Below are 15577 nucleotides of genomic sequence, written 5' to 3' on the forward strand. Positions count from 1 at the left end.
TGTGTATTTATTGGCAAAACCTTCTTATTCATACTCTTCAGAGTATGCTATTTTACCTTTTTTTGAGCTATATTTTTCTAAAGTTCATTTTTGTTGTGAAGTAGTTCATACATGCAAGTCAGAATGTTGCATGGAATCTGCCACCATTTGCTTTAGATCCTTGTTTGTTTTGCATGAGATTTTTTTTTTTGAAAAAGGAAACATTATAGGCAAGACAAGTGTGATCTTATTTTCCCCTTCCCAGCAATAATTACTACCATGAATTCAGTGTTTATCATTCTTATGCTCTGCCATCTTTATTTTTTTAAAGATTTTATTTATTTATTTGAGAGAGCAAGAATGAGAGAGAGAGCACATGAGAGCGGGAAGGGTCAGGGGGAGAAGCAGACTCCCTGCTGAGCAGGGAGTCTGATGTGGGACTCGATCCCAGGACTCCAGGATCATGACCTGAGCTGAAGGCAGTCGCTTAACCGACTGAGCCACCCAGGCACCCACGCTCTGCCATCTTTAAAAGGGTTTTTTTTCCTCCCCTGGTTGACAGAATAAAATAGGGAATGAAAAGTCCAGAGAGTCATTATTATTAAAAATTAAATGTTGTGGGGGTACCTGGGTGGTTCAGTCTGTTAAGCTTCCAACTCTTGGTTTGGGCTCAGGTCATGATCTCAGGGTTGTGGGATTGAGCCCCTCAGGGGACTCCTCGCTGAGTATGGAGTCTGCTTAATATTCTCTCTTGCCCTCAGCTCCTTCCTCCCTGCTCCTCATGTGCTCTCTTTCTAAAAAAAAGAAAAATGTTGCGAAGTGGGGAGATTTCTATTCCCATCATGCTTTATTGTCTAAATTAACAAATGTAGGGGCGCCTGCCTGGCTCAGTCGGTTAAGCGTCTGCCTTTGGCTCAGGTCATGGTCCCAGAGTCCTAGGATCAAGCCTCACAGGAAGTCTACTTCTCCTTCTGCCCTTCACCTCGCTTGTGCTCTCTTTCTCTCTCTCAAATAAATAAATAAAATCTTTAAAAAAATAAATTACCAAAGGTATTTCCAGAACCGCAAGTACAAAGTACCTGAGCCAGTTTGATTCTTGGTCAATAGTTTGTGAATGTGGGCTCAGCTTCAAAGCCGCAGGTGACACCTGAAGAGAGAAACAAGTTTGAGAGCCCTGATTCCTGGTGGACTTCACTGGGCTCTTCCTCTGAATCAGAGTCTCCAGAGGCGGAACTTGGGAATCTGTACTATTACACCAGTGGTTCTTATGGTCCGGCAAGTGATTTAGCATGCTGGTTAAATTATCAGCATCACCTGGAAAGTTTTTGAAAAACAGATGTCTGGGTTTCCTAGCTTACCAACTGGTGGTTCTAATGGGCAGAGAAGTGATTTAGTTTGCTGGTTCTTAAGCCTGTTTTAATTATCAGCATCACCTGGATGATTTTTAAAAACATAAATGCCTGGGTTTCATAGTCGCTTACCAAATCAGAGTCCTTGTAGGTAGAGCACAAACAGCACTTTCCAAGTGAGTCAGATGATTAGCTACTTTGGGGAAACCTCAGATTGAGAAGCATTCAAACTGACAGATTTTCACTTTATAGATTGCCCTCAAAGTGCAATAGGAAAAATAAAATAGACCTTTTGTATGAAATGGACTTTTGATACTTTGCAGTGGCAGGGGGCAGTCACTCCTTGCTGATGGAGAAGTTCTGCATCCTACCTCTTGTTTCTGTAGTTGCTGCTCTGTGTGTCTGTGACCTGACTCCAGCACAGTGTGACGTCAACTGCTGTTGTGATCCTGATTGCAGCTCCATGGATTTCAGTGTCTTTTCTGCCTGTTCAGTTCCGATTGTCATGTAAGTTGGTGATGCATGCAGTTTTGATGAAATTGGACCAAGATTATAAAATCTGGGGACAGAAAGTGAAAAATTTTCCAGGCTGAAAAACCCAAAGCTGGGTTTCTTGAATTTTGCATCATTCAGAAGCATGCTGTCCAAACCAATATGTAGAAGAGTATCTCTCCCTTATTTGCATCCTGCTGGATGATAGTGGAGGCAAAAGACAAGAGAGAGTGTACTTTGTTAAGAGTATAAGGAAATCTTTGTATTCAGATTGAATTACATTTCACTCTGATTTGTAAACAGATAATGTGCATATTTTTGTATAAGTGAATTAGTCTCATGTATATAGCCTAGGGTGGAAAGTGCAGTTGAATTTTACAGCTTTTGTTGTGGACATAGTACTTGTAACAAAAAATTAGGAAAGCTTTGTTTACACTTTTCTGATATGTAAATCTACCAGGAGTTCTCACAGTTCACCTTGCATAGGAGGACAGTGGAAAGTGATATTCCCAGTCTATTACAAGGTAAAGAAACAGTCTCCTCTGAATAATTGGTTTCTCGTAATTCAGACTTCAAAGGTCTTTGAAAAATACAGTACTTAAAAGAGGTTAATTTATTCGGGACGGGACCAATTATTATTCAGAGATAGCTAACTTAAATTTAGTCTTGTAGCAAATTGTAGCAATTGATACTTGGTAGATTGAATGCTTTTTGGAAATACAGTGTGTTTTTCCCACGAGAAACTTTTTTTTAAGATTTTAATTTGAGAGTGAGTGCACACACAGCATAAGGCGGGAGGAGGGGCAGGGGCAGAGGCAGGGGCAGAGGCAGGGGCAGAGGCAGGGGCAGAGGCACAGGCAGGGGCAGAGGCAGGGGCAGAGAGAGAATCTCAAGCAGACTCCATTCCAGCTGTGGGGCTCATCTCACAACCCATGAGATCATCACCTGAGCCGAAATCAAGCGTCAGACACTTAACCAACTGAGCCACCCAGATGTCTCTTACGAGAAACTATATTACTGACCAACGGGAAATTGAATCTGCTTCTAATATTGTAAAAATGTTTGGAGAATGGTCTGTTGTAGTCAGAATATTTTTCTGGGTATCTGGACTACAGCATGGTTCAATCTTTGTTAGAAATCATTCTGCTTTTCTGCCTTAAGTATCAAAAGCCTGAGAGTGAGATTTTGGCTCTATTCGAGATCATAATTTAGAATGTCATTTTTTCTTTTATTAGTCAACATTGAATTTTAGATATAGACTATTTAGAATGTGGGTCAGGAAGCTTTTTCTGTAAAAAGCCATATAATAAATATTTTAAGCTTTAGAGGCCAGTGGTCTCTGTTGCAACTTCCTCACCTCTACCATTGATGAGCCAAAGCAGCCAGGTAAATGAATGGGCATGACTATGTTTCAGTCAATCTTCATTTACAAAATTAGGTGTGGTTTGTGGACCCCTCGTATAGAAGTTAGAGCTGAATCCATAGTGCCCTCAGGAAAGGACCTCAGAATTTTTTTGAGTTTTGCTTATGACTTTCTCCTAAAAAAGAAGTGTAGAAATAGTGAAATCAAAATTAATAATCCCAATTAATTGATTATTCTCATTAGGTTCTAATTCATAAAAGGTTTGTTTACATCTGCTAAACTGTCAACAGCTAATCCTGTCATCTAATGATTTGTAAATTTATTGTTAAGATTATTGGATTAATGTCTGTTTTCTTCACTAGATGTAAACCTCACAAGAGCAAGGATAATATCCCTCATGCCAGTAGTGCTTAGCAAACTCCTGCCACATAGTTGGCCCTCATTAGAAGTGAGTTGAATCAGTGAATGAATTTCTCCCCTCCACCCCTAACCAACCCTCTAGTATTCTCTTGACTTCTCTACCATTGTTCTCTCAGGCAGACACCTAGGCCAGAACCTGGAGGCTACCCTGACTCCTGCCTCTCCTTTGCCTTCTCACATCTAGCCTTCTTCCACACCACGCCTTACCTTTCACGAGCACCAGGGATGTAAGGTGAGCTGGATGCGGCCCTGCCCTCCAGGAGCTCATCGAGTAAGGGAGATAGAGGAGTGGGTGGCAGTTCTGCCCCAGCACTGAGACAGCTCAGAGGAGTAGCATCTAACCTAGGCAGTTGGGCTAGGGAAGACTTTCTAGAAAAGACAATCAGAGCTGGGTTCTGAAGGACAAGTGGGAATTGGCCAGCATGGAATCAGTGGAAGGCATTCTAGGTCAAGGGAGCTGCATGGCAGTCTTGGAGGTGAAGGAGTATGCTGTTGCTTTAACTGCAGTTAGCTCAGTGTGGCTGGAGAAGGGAGCTGAGAAGAGTGTGCCACAATGACAGGGGATCGATCTTGAGGGGCCTTGTGTGTATGCTGAGGGGTTTGGATTTTGTTCTGAATTCTGCAGGGTGCCAGGGAGTGAGGGGATTAGATTCCCATCTTAAGCAGTTCTCCGGCAGCATGGATGATGGGTCACAGGGGCTAAACCTGGTGGCAGGGAACTGAGTAAGAAACTGTTGCAGATACAGATGAATAGGTACCCCCCCCCCCCCCGCCCCACTGAAGGTCATGACTAGAGAAATACGCAGAACTGATACTGATCCACTGTGCGGGATTTGAGAGTGGGCAGACTGGAAGGGGAAGAGTAAGGTATCCCATTCTGCTGCATTCCTTCACGCTACCTCTTGTGTCTGTCCATTCCTACTCCCTCTGTATAAGCTCACACCTCATCTTGTCACTCACTTGCTAAAAAAAAACCTTCAGAAGCTCTCATTACTTACAGACTCCTTAGCCTGGATTCAGATCCATCCCCAAACTGACAAATTCAGATCCTATTTCCTACTAACCCGCATCTTGAATCCTCCATGCAGCCTAACTTTGGTACTAGAGTTTTCTATACCACACCAGTACATTACCCATCCTTGGCCAAGGCCATTCTTGCACTTGGATTAGCCATTCCTTCTTTGTCTGACTCCTGCGTATCCTTTAAGACGCAGTAGGCCTCATAAATTTTTTAGTGCTAGATGTTTTCTCATATACTAATATTTTTTCAAAAGTATTTTTTAGGGGTGCCTGGGTGGCTCAGGCGTTAAGCGTCTGCCTTCAGCTCAGGACATGATCCCAGGGTCCTGGGATCGAGCCCTGCATCGGGCTCCCCACTCAGCAGGAAGCCTGCTTCTCCCTCTCCCTCTGCCCCTGCTTGTGTTCTCTCTCTCACTGTGTCTCTCTCTGTCAAATAAATAAATAAAATCTTTAAAAAAAAAAAGTATTTTTTATGCCACAGTAATGACTGATAAGCCATTAGAACTTTACAGAGTTTTTGGAAAAGTGGCTACTTATAAGTTGATAGCTTCCTTATACTTCAGCAATAACCATCAAAAAATATAATGGAAATGGATCCTCTTCATAACACCCAATAGAAATGTCACATAAGAAAAAACTTAAGGGATGCCTGGGTGGCTCCATCAGTTAAGCGTCTGCCTTCGGCTCAGGTCATGATCCTGGGGTCCTGGGATCGAGTCCCACATTGACCTCCTTGCTCAGCAGGGAGCCTGCTTCTCCCTCTGCCTGCCACTCCCCCTGCTTGTGCTCTTTCTGACAAATAAATAAAATCTTTAAAAAAAAAAAAGAACTGGGGCACCTGGGTGGCTCAGTCGTTAAGCGTCTGCCTTCGGCTCGGGTCATGGTCCCAGTGTCCTGGGATCGAGCCCCGCATTGGGCTCCCTGCTCCGCGGGAAGCCTGCTTCTCCCTCTCCCACTCCCCCTGCTTGTGTTCCCTCTCTCACTGTCTCTCTTTGTCAAATAAATAAAGAAAATCTTAAAAAAAAAATTAAATACTTAGAATTTATGTGAAGAAAACTTGAAGTATAGTGAGAGACAGAACATTTGAATAAATGGAGGAACTTATGTGGTGGGATAGAAAGAATTATTATGTAAACTAACTTATAGAAACTTAATGTATAAGTGTAATTCCAGTCAGGTGGGGGAAGGATAATGCATCAAAATGATTCTGTATGACAAAAAACACCGTAAAATTGAAAGGTTGAAAACAGGGATAAAATATTTACAACTCATGATACTCAAAGGAGATTCTTAAAGATATGGATTCTCACAAACCATTGAGAAGATATTCTATTTTCTTTGAGAAGTCAAACATTTTAATAAAAAATGGTCAGTAGATATGAAGAAGCACCTTACTGAAGAAGAGATACCAATGAGCAATAACCATATGGAAAAATGCTTTAGCTCCCTAGTAAATGAGAAAATTCAAATTAAAATGAGATAACAGATTTTTGCCCATGAAATTGGCAAAGGGTAGAAATTGGATAGTATCTATTCTTGGCAAGAATACAGGGACCTAGGCACTCTTACTGTGGTATTGGTGAGCATGCATCTTCCTTTTCTGGAGGGAGATCTGGCAGTATGTCTCAGAAGCCTTGAACAACACACCTACCTTTGATCCAGCAATTCCACTTCAGGGAACATAGCCCAAGAAAATAGCTGGAGACATTCATAAAGATATATGTGCAAGGATGATGTGATAGCATTATATGTAATTGGGGAAAACTAGAAATAGCCCGAACCAACAGCAGAGAATTGGCTAAAAAAAATTGGAGAATCTTAATAAGTTGGTATACAATGAAGCCATTTCGTATAATACTGCAAAAACATATCGATGACATGGGAAATATTGGGGCAATACATACTGAGAGAAGGCTTTAAAGCATTAGGTAGATTATGATCCCTTTTTTGATACATCTCTATTTCAACACCATATCTGTATCAAATTGATTAGTTTGTCAAGTCTGGGATTGGTTGAAGTCTTGATTGTATCCTAACTTTTAAGCCCCCAGACTTCCAGATGACTTCACATTTTCTGATTCTCACAGTCCTTTGAAGTCCGCTTTATTCTAAAGACAAGGAATTTTGGATCCATTTTGGGTACTTACAAACAATCTGAAGTTCTGCAAAATTTTATATGATTGATTGTGTCAGAATACAGGGATTGTGTTTACGGGGTTCATTTACATCAAAATTATACCCTGATCTTTATTCCGTACTTGACAAGATTTCCTTAAAGGTTATTCTACTTGTCTTAATATTTTCCCTGTTAGAGGAAAAAGTTTCAAATGCCAAACATTTTAACACTGAATAAACTAAATAAAAATGGATTCAGTTCTAACATCACGCTTTCATAAATATCTTCCATGTAGCTGTTAACATAGTACAGTGCAGGCATCTGACAGTTTTAAAATAATCTAGCTAAGATTGTGTGCATATGCCTTAAAATTTTGTACTATTATTTTTTAATTTTCAGGGGCGATAGTCAGTTTTGTAGTCAGAAAGCAGCCATCTACTCATTGAATTTTACAGCAAATCCACCTCAAAGGGTATTTAAACTTGTCAACCGGATTAATCCATCTATATTCTGCATTCATATTACAAACTGTAAGTATTTGATGGTGATATGCTTTGAGAAGCACTGGAAAGTTTTTCTTTAAAAAGTTCTTTTATAAAGGGGGCACCTGGGTGGCCCATTTGGTTAAGCGTCTGCCTTTGGCTCAGGTCATGATCCTGGGGTCCTGGGATCAAGTCCCACATCAGGCTCTCTGCTCACCGGGGAGTCTGCTTCTCCCTCTCCCTCTCCCTGCTACTCTGCCTACCTGTGCTTTCTCTCTCTCTGTCAAATAAATAAAATGTTTTTTTTTTTAAGTTCTTTTATGGAAAAATGTCTTAGTTAGATTTAAAGCAATAATTTTGTGGTTTGGCTAAGGTGCATCTTCTGAGGCTGTTTCACAGGCCACTGCAAGTAACTTTATAGACCTGTGGGCATGAGCATTTTCTATAAAACTAATGTGCTTATGTAGTTGTTTTTGGAAATCTCATGCTTTATTTCACTGGTGTTTATAATATGTAGACACACATAGGAATCTAGGTTTATTTAAGTTTGTGTGTGTGTGTGTGTGTGTGTGTATAATTTTTTTAAATTTCCTCATGGTTTAATGGTTGAAAATCAGGTTGAGCTTTGGTTTCAATTTCCTTTTTTCTCTTTTATTTTTACTAAGAATATTTGCATAAAAACAAGATCTTTATTTTTATCTCAGCATTTAGCTCAAATAGGTGTCTAGATCCAAAGTACATGTAAGTTTAAAATGTTAACAAGATATCTAAGATCAGAGATATATTTATGGTTTTATCAGTTAAGCTTCATCATCTTTTCAGAACATCTTTATATTTTGAATTTGTTCCCTTGCAGTTGAAAACTAGGCAAATGCTCTTTGATTTTTTGGGGGGTGGGGAGAGAAAGGAAGGGGGAGGGGCAGAAGGAGAGAGCGAGAGAACCTTAAGCAGGTTCCCAGGATGGACACGGAGCTCAATCTCACAATCCTGAGATCATGACCTGAGATGAAATCAAGAGTGGAACACTTAACCAACTGAGCCACCCTGAGCCACCCAGTGCTCTGGGATTTGTAATCTAAAGTAAGGACTGGTTAGTCATTGTCAAGTTCTATGACGTAACACCAGGCAAGTGAACATACCAGCCCATTTCCTCTTTCTCCCAAGATGTTCTATACACAGCCACATTATTCTCCTGGGCTTTGGTTTGGAGGTGGCTGTGTGAGGGTAGAAAAAAATCATTTGTCCCTGTGGCCATCTTCAGAGAGGTTTGCCTTAGAGGTTAATGTAGCAGGCTTCTCAGTCCATGGGCTGGAGAAAGATTGGTTATTATTGGCTTCTGTTGTGCTGTTTGCCTGCAGGCTTAGAAACCATTACTTCCACACTGTTAGAGAAGCAGGCCAAGTCTGGGGATCCTGTTTATTTAACAAGACTCAAGAAATTTGGGGTAAAGTAAATACGGAAAGAGACACTATTTTTTTCACATCAGCCTTAATGCTACTAAAAACTGTTTCAAAATATTGTTATATACATAATGTACATATTTATGTTGATTTAAAATACTTTTTCTAAAAAACAGATAAACCCGCGTTATCCTTTATTAATCCAGAAGTGCCTGATGAAAATAATTTTGATAAATTGATGAAAAAATCTGATGGTTTTGCCTTGAGTTCAGAATCAGAGATTTCTTTCGCAACCCAGTCGGACATTCCAGCTACTGCTAAATATAAGGTGAGCCAAGAACTTGATTAAGTCCACTCATCTTGTTGCAAATATCCCATCCTTGTGAGTTAATTGTTCACTATCAAAACTGGCTTCCCCGAGACTGAATTCACATTATAGAGGGAAAAACTTAATGTTCATGCCTAGAAATCAAAGATCACAAAAATTAAAAATGAGTAGTTGAGTTGTAACATAGGGTTGAAAGTTGTTTATTCATTAGTAAGCCTGCTTTTGTCTCCGCAGAATTCTTTGTGCTTCTCTACCTCAAAAGACGCAGCAGAGTGCTTGAGTCATGCTTCTGGGGACACGGAGTGGATTGGTTGGGTGCCTGGTCCTCTTCTCAAAGCTATATTTAGTTTTACAGGTTTAGGAAGATATGTGCTATTTTATATCTATTCATTAGTAAACCTTTAAATGCGATATACATTAACTTTGAATAAGCTTCCGATTTTTTGGAAGCATCTTTAAAGAGAAGTAAAAAAGCACCATGTGCTAATTCTAAAAGTTAAAAGTATAGAGGTACATAAGATGGAAAGGCCCCTGTGTCCACTAAAATGCACATTGCAAATCACTGTTAACAGATTGGTTTATATTCCTGATTTTTAAATTAATCTATAAAAATATACATATAGTATTATACAGAAGTAGGGTTTATAGCTATCTACATTGTTCTGTAAGCTTCCTTTTTTATTCAGTGATAAATCTTAGGCATCTTCCCATATCAATATAAAAGTTACCATTTCTTGCAGAGCTTTCCAGACATTACTTCACAGGACCCTGAAGGGGATACATCATTGTCCCCATTTAAAAGATAAGAAAAACTTCTGTATAGGAAAATAACTTGTCAGAGCTACTGCTGGAGCTACATTTTACTGATACAAAGTATCCCTTCTATGTCTATATCGGCTTTTATTATTGAGCCATTCCACTATTAACAGACATTTGTTTCCAGTTTTTCTATTATAAATAATCCACAATGAACATTCTTATAGACACTTATATGTTTGATTTAATTCTTAGATACCTTCCTATAACTGGATTAACTTAGTCAAAATGAATGGAAATTTAAAATATCCATATCAGATTGCCCTCTAGAAAGATTACAGGAGTTTAAACTCCCAGGTCCAGTGAAGGAGAGAGTTTGTTTCCCCATATCCTTGTTGGTACCAAAGCATTTGGATACTTTTTGAATTCAAGAAAATTGGTTGTATGCACAACAGCTGTAAATTTTGTTTTGAATATTGGGGAAAAGTTTCATGTAGTTTGGTTTTGGGAAAGAAGGCCCATCAGTGTTACGATTTCAACGTGTGCTGTATCTGTTATTTAAATAATTACTGCTGGGGTACCTGGGTGGCTCAGATGGTTGAGCATCTGCCTTCGGCTTGGGTCATGATCCCAGGGTCCTGGGATCGAGCTCCCCATAGGGATCCTGGCTCAGTGGGGAGCCTGCTTCTCCCTCTCCCTCTGCCTCTCTCCCTACTCATGCTCTCTCTTTCTCTATCTCTGTGTCTCAAATGAATAAAATCTTTAAAAAAAAGTAAATAATTATTGCTAGTAAAAAATAATTACCTTGGGGTACCTGGGTGGCTCAGTCAGTTGGGCATCTGCCTTCTACTCAGGTCATGATCCTAGGGTCCTGGTATCGAGCCCCACGTCAGGCACCCTGCTCAGTGGGGAGCCTGCTTCTGCCTCTCCAGCTCCCCTGCTTGTGCTCTCTCTCTCTCTGTCAAATAAATAAAATCTTAAAAAAAAAAAAAATTACCTCTCTCACCCCTGTTCTGGCCACCCAGTTCCTGTCTGCAGAGGCAGATACTATGTCAGCTTCTTATATACCTTTCCAGAGGAATTCTGTAATAAGCCTGCAGGGGTGCCTGGGTGGCTCAGTCGGTTAAGCATCCGACTCTTGATTTCAGCTCAGGTCATGATCTCAGGGTCATGAGATCAAGCCCTATGTAGGGTTCTGTACTCTGCCTGGGAGTCTGCTTGAGATTCCGTCTCCCTCTGCCCCTCTCCCTGCTTGCACACACACGTGCACGTGCGCGCTCTCTAAAATAAACGAATCTTAAAAAAAGCCTGCAAATAAAACAACATCACATACACAGAAACACATACCTTTGAAAGAAAGGGGTGGGGCAGCTGGGTGTAAGCTCCATGCAGGCAAAGACTGCATCTGTTTTTTGCTCATTACTGTGTTCCTGATGCTTGTAATGCTGCCTGGCACATGGTAGGTGTCCGGTAGGTGTTGCATGAATGCTTTCTTAGCACCATAATAGCTATTGGTTGGTCTCTCTGCAGTATGGGGCTCGTCTGCAGACTTCAGATTCATTTTTGAGATTTCCTTCTCCCCTTATGTCATCTCTGTGCACTGATGATAACCCTGCAGGTAAGACTGTGGGTGTTTTTCTTTCTGTCTATAAACAGAGTTTGCTCTTAGTTTGAATATATAGTAGTCATAATTAAACAGGCTTCATAACTGGAAACAGTCTTAGAGTTGAAAGAGGCCTCAAAGGTTATGCAGGTCAGATTGCCAACCACATCTTTTCTGCCATATGCAGTCACTGCTTGAGCACTTGTAGTGATAGGGAACTCACTACCTGAAACCAGCCTGCTCAGTTGTTTAACCCTTCTAGTTTTAGGGAAGTTCTTTCTCCACTGGAGCTAAAGTTTGTCAATAACTAATATTTATTAAGCACTTACCTTGTGCTTGCATGTGTTTTTCCATTTGATTGTCACAATAATCCCTGAAGGTCAGGTTATTCATTTTTTAGATGAGGAAACTGAGAAACATTCAGTCTTTTGCTCAGGCTCACTCAGGCAGTGGTGGAGCAGGGATGCAGCCCACACAGCCACCTCCCGCGGGACCTGCTTCTTTCAGGAGCATCACAGAATCTGTGGAGTAACTGTGTTGGCAGTGGGAGGCAGCAGGCGTGGTTCTCCGATCCTTAAGGCAGCACCACTCTGAAGAAGCTAGCTAAGGAGTGTATGGTGGCATGTGGCCTAACGAAACATCATTTCATATAGGAACGAAAGTGGATTCTGTTGAAAAGACACTCAACCCTGCTCACAATAGGAACAGTGTAAATTAAAACCAAACTGAGATACCATTTCCATGTAATGGATTGGCAAAGCTTAGGAAATTGAAGGCTCTGGAGAAGTAGGCCTTCATCTACATTGTTGGCGGGACTACAAATTGGTACAACCTCTGTGAAGAGCAGTTTAGCAATATGTGTCAAAATTGCAAATGAATATGCCCTTTGACCCATTGTTTTGCTTCTAGGAGTTGGTCCTACAGAATCTGGCCTGCTTGCAAAATAGTATATTGCAGCATTGTTTGTGATGGCAAAGCTAGAGACAACTTAAGTATCTGTTAATGTGAACTTGGTGAATAAATTATGACATATCCATAATAGAATACTAATTATCCCTGAAAGAAAAAAAAAAAGGACGAGGAGGAAGCTCTTCATGTTCTAAGATAGCCTGAACTCCAAGATACATTGTTCAGTAAAAAAAGCGAAGGGTAGAATATATAGCATGTGTTTGTTTCCAAAAGGGGAAAGAAATACTAAAAATATATGTACACACGTGCTTTTATTTGCATAGAATATTTCAGAAAGATACACAACAAACTTGATGCTGGTTGTCTCTGGGGACAAGTAGTTGTCTCTGGTGGTGGCTGGGGGATGGGCGAGGGGGGACAAGTGTTGGAGAACACTCTCTTGCGCCTTTTGAATTTTGAATCGTGTGAGTGTATTACCTATTAAAAATATAATTTTAAGTCCTTTTTTAAGCATGTTGTATATCTGTGTTATAACTAATTTTATGGTTTTACTTAGACTACAATTTTTTAGTTACCATGGGACAGTTGAAAAATTTCTTCTCTCTCATTTTTTTTCCCCTTGGGAATGTTATGATTTCCAGCATTTCTGGTGAACCAAGCTGTTAAGTGCACCAGAAGGATAAATTTGGAACAGTGTGAAGAAATTGAAGCCCTGGGCATGGCTTATTACAGCAGCCCTAAAATTTTGAGGGTAAGAATTATTTTGAAGTGAAACTTGTCAGAGTTGTTTTCTGTTCTTTGCACCCTTTTGAGGTATGACAAGTATAGAATAATTTCAGTACATGATTGACAACTCGTTTAAATTTTTCTTCTCTAGTTCTTTGGTATACTGATACCAAAGATATTGAAATAATCACTTAAAATTTTTATTTTTATATAGTTCATATTTGCTTTTATTCATTGTTTTGTTTTTTGGCTTTCATTCATTTTGATGGTAACCATTAATGTCTTTCTCCTGAATAAAGAAAGACTTTATTTAATAACTGAAAACTTTAGAAATTATAAAAACATCTTAATGTCTGTGACAGAAATGATCACATTAGCACCAAAAAGATACCTCTTTGAGAGACAGGCCAGAAAAGAATAGAAAATCCACTTTCTGGTTGGCAGATGAAATCAGCAGGAAGGAACAGGCAGGAAATAGGATTGCTGGTGAAGGAGAAGAGGTCACGGGAGGTCACAGCAGTATAGAGGCCCCTTCTTTCTGGTTGTAGTGACTGAAGCCTGAAGAGATAAGAGGCCACTGGCCCATTTGGGGGATGGCATGGAGGGTTGCAAGAGGTGAAGATTTTTTTCAATGATGAAAAACCGTATGATTACTGTGAACCCTCACCTCCTGATTTCCTTATTTTGGGGGGAACAGGAAAGGAGTAGGGTGGTCCGTGATATCAGTATTCATCCAGACTGCAGTCTTCAGAATCAAGTTGAAGACTTTCCTCTCCTTTCCCATTCCCTCTTCCTCTCTTCTTATAAGTCAGCCACGTAGGCCTGTGAATTCTTCCAGTTATCTGACTTCTCATGGTGGTCCTGGAAATAGCCTGTCAGGCGTGCAGCCACAACTCTCTCAGCACTGGCCTCTCCAAGCATGTCTACTCAGCCCCCTCCCCAAAGCTCCCTTTGGCCCTGTAGGGTGTCTTGGGATGAGAAGTAAGGCTGGGGGAATTGGGGATGGGAAGTGAAGGAAGTGGAGGCCTTCGGAAGGAGTGCTCGGCTGTGTTGGGGAGGCAGGAGCTCGCCATTGAGGGGTTTGGGCTAGATGCAGGAAGAGCAGTTAGGAGGCATTGGAAATTGCCTGGGCCTGGGCCAGCAATGGTGGCCTTCCAGTGTGGACAGGCGCAGGAGGGTGACCAGAAGGCTAGGAGCCGCGTCTTTCCCACAGCGCTGTGTCACTGGTGACCATGTGGAAAGTACTGAATGAAGCAGGGAGACTTTCTGAGACCAGCTCCATGGGGCTGCTCTATTCTATTAAGCTTCCTATCTGAAGGAAATGAATATAGGAAAGGAAATAATTATGACATAGATATGAAAATATGTAGGCGGCAAGTCTTAAGGAAATTCTGTTTTCCTCTTTATGAAGTCTTTAATAAGATAATTATGCCCTTTAACCCATGGTCTGAAAAAGCAATACAAATGCTTCTCATTGTACTTAACAAAATTTGTTGTTTCTTTTTGTTTAGGTGCCTGGTTTAAGAACAAAGGCAGAGGTAAGAGTATTTCTTGATGGAAAGTAAAATAGTTTATGATGCACGGTCTTATTTCTAAACCTTTTGAGATGAATACACTTAGGATTACAAGGATACCTTACTGCGAGTCACAACATTTGCCAAAAGGCAAGCACTAATGAAATAGGGAAGCTCTTGTAGCAGCCGACTCTTTTGTAATTGCCATATGTACATCAGAAAGGATGAATACCCAGCTTTTACATCCACATGGATGGGACTGGAGGAGATGATGCTAAGTGAAATAAGTCGGGCAGAGAAAGTCAATTATCATATGGTTTCACTTATTTGTGGAACATCAGGACTAACATGGAGGACATTAGGAGAAGGAAGGGAAAAATGAAGGGGGGGAAATCAGAGGGAGAGATGAACCATGAGAGACTACAGACTCTGAGAAACAGGGTTTTAGAGGGGAGGGATGTGGGGGGATGGGTTAGCCTGGTGATGGGTATTAAGGAGGGCACGTACTGCATGGAGCACTGAGTGTTACACGAAAACAATGGATCGTGGATCACATCAAAAACTAATGATGTATGGTGAATAACATAACATGATAAAAAAAAGGGGGAGCAGATTTTCAAATTCCCCGTTTTCGAAGTTAGCACTTTTTTTCATATTTAAATGGCATAGCTGTGTTGACAGACAATGGGTGTGATTAGCTTCTGTGCTTTCCCCAGCATCCCTTGAGATCTTCTTGGTCTCTTGTCCAGAGAGCTGGCTAGCTCCCAAGGCGCTGTCTGTCCCGGGTAGAAGATAGAAACATCTTGCCCTGTGAATGTCCACACCTGTGTAGGGGTGGAACACTCCAGTATAGCTTCAGGGGTTGAGGTATGGGTGTAGGTTCTGTTGGACCCCAGCTCAGAGGTTCTGTCAGGCTGTGAGCAGGTGGCCCAGGTCTTTTTGTGGATATGTCAGAGCAAAGGAACATGGATCTACAACCCCTTATTTTTGGGTCTGTGAAGACAGTCCCCAAGGAGGCCCAAGGCATTGATCTTGTCACAGTCTCCCAGAGCTTGTGGGATTGGCTCGCCTTGGTTCAAAATTCAGCTTTGCCATTATTTCCTCCTGTGACATGTGCCTC

At 41.0% G+C, this 15577-nt stretch overlaps 1 protein-coding gene across 8 annotated transcripts in view; it reads left to right on the forward strand.

The window, feature by feature from the left end:
* The window catches only part of TCTN1 (tectonic family member 1), a 44877-nt gene that overhangs the window by 2330 nt on the left and 26970 nt on the right, over window positions 1-15577 (forward strand). For 7 of the 8 annotated variants that reach the window (XR_003516803.2, XM_027575309.2, XM_027575308.2 and 4 more), the window contains 7 exons: window positions 1715-1835; window positions 7139-7269; window positions 8798-8949; window positions 9184-9264; window positions 11236-11323; window positions 12859-12968; window positions 14455-14481. Coding sequence is in view for 7 of the 8 variants with exons in the window: in XM_027575309.2 (XP_027431110.1) it covers window positions 1715-1835; window positions 7139-7269; window positions 8798-8949; window positions 9184-9264; window positions 11236-11323; window positions 12859-12968; window positions 14455-14481 (710 nt within the window). In the remaining variant the exon portion in view is untranslated. The remainder of the gene's footprint in view (window positions 1-1714; window positions 1836-7138; window positions 7270-8797; window positions 8950-9183; window positions 9265-11235; window positions 11324-12858; window positions 12969-14454; window positions 14482-15577) is intronic. The other variant, XM_027575310.2, reaches the window with a different exon arrangement.

The sequence above is a fragment of the Zalophus californianus genome, chromosome 14, assembly GCF_009762305.2.
Source record: "Zalophus californianus isolate mZalCal1 chromosome 14, mZalCal1.pri.v2, whole genome shotgun sequence".
Classification (NCBI taxonomy): domain Eukaryota; kingdom Metazoa; phylum Chordata; class Mammalia; order Carnivora; family Otariidae; genus Zalophus; species Zalophus californianus.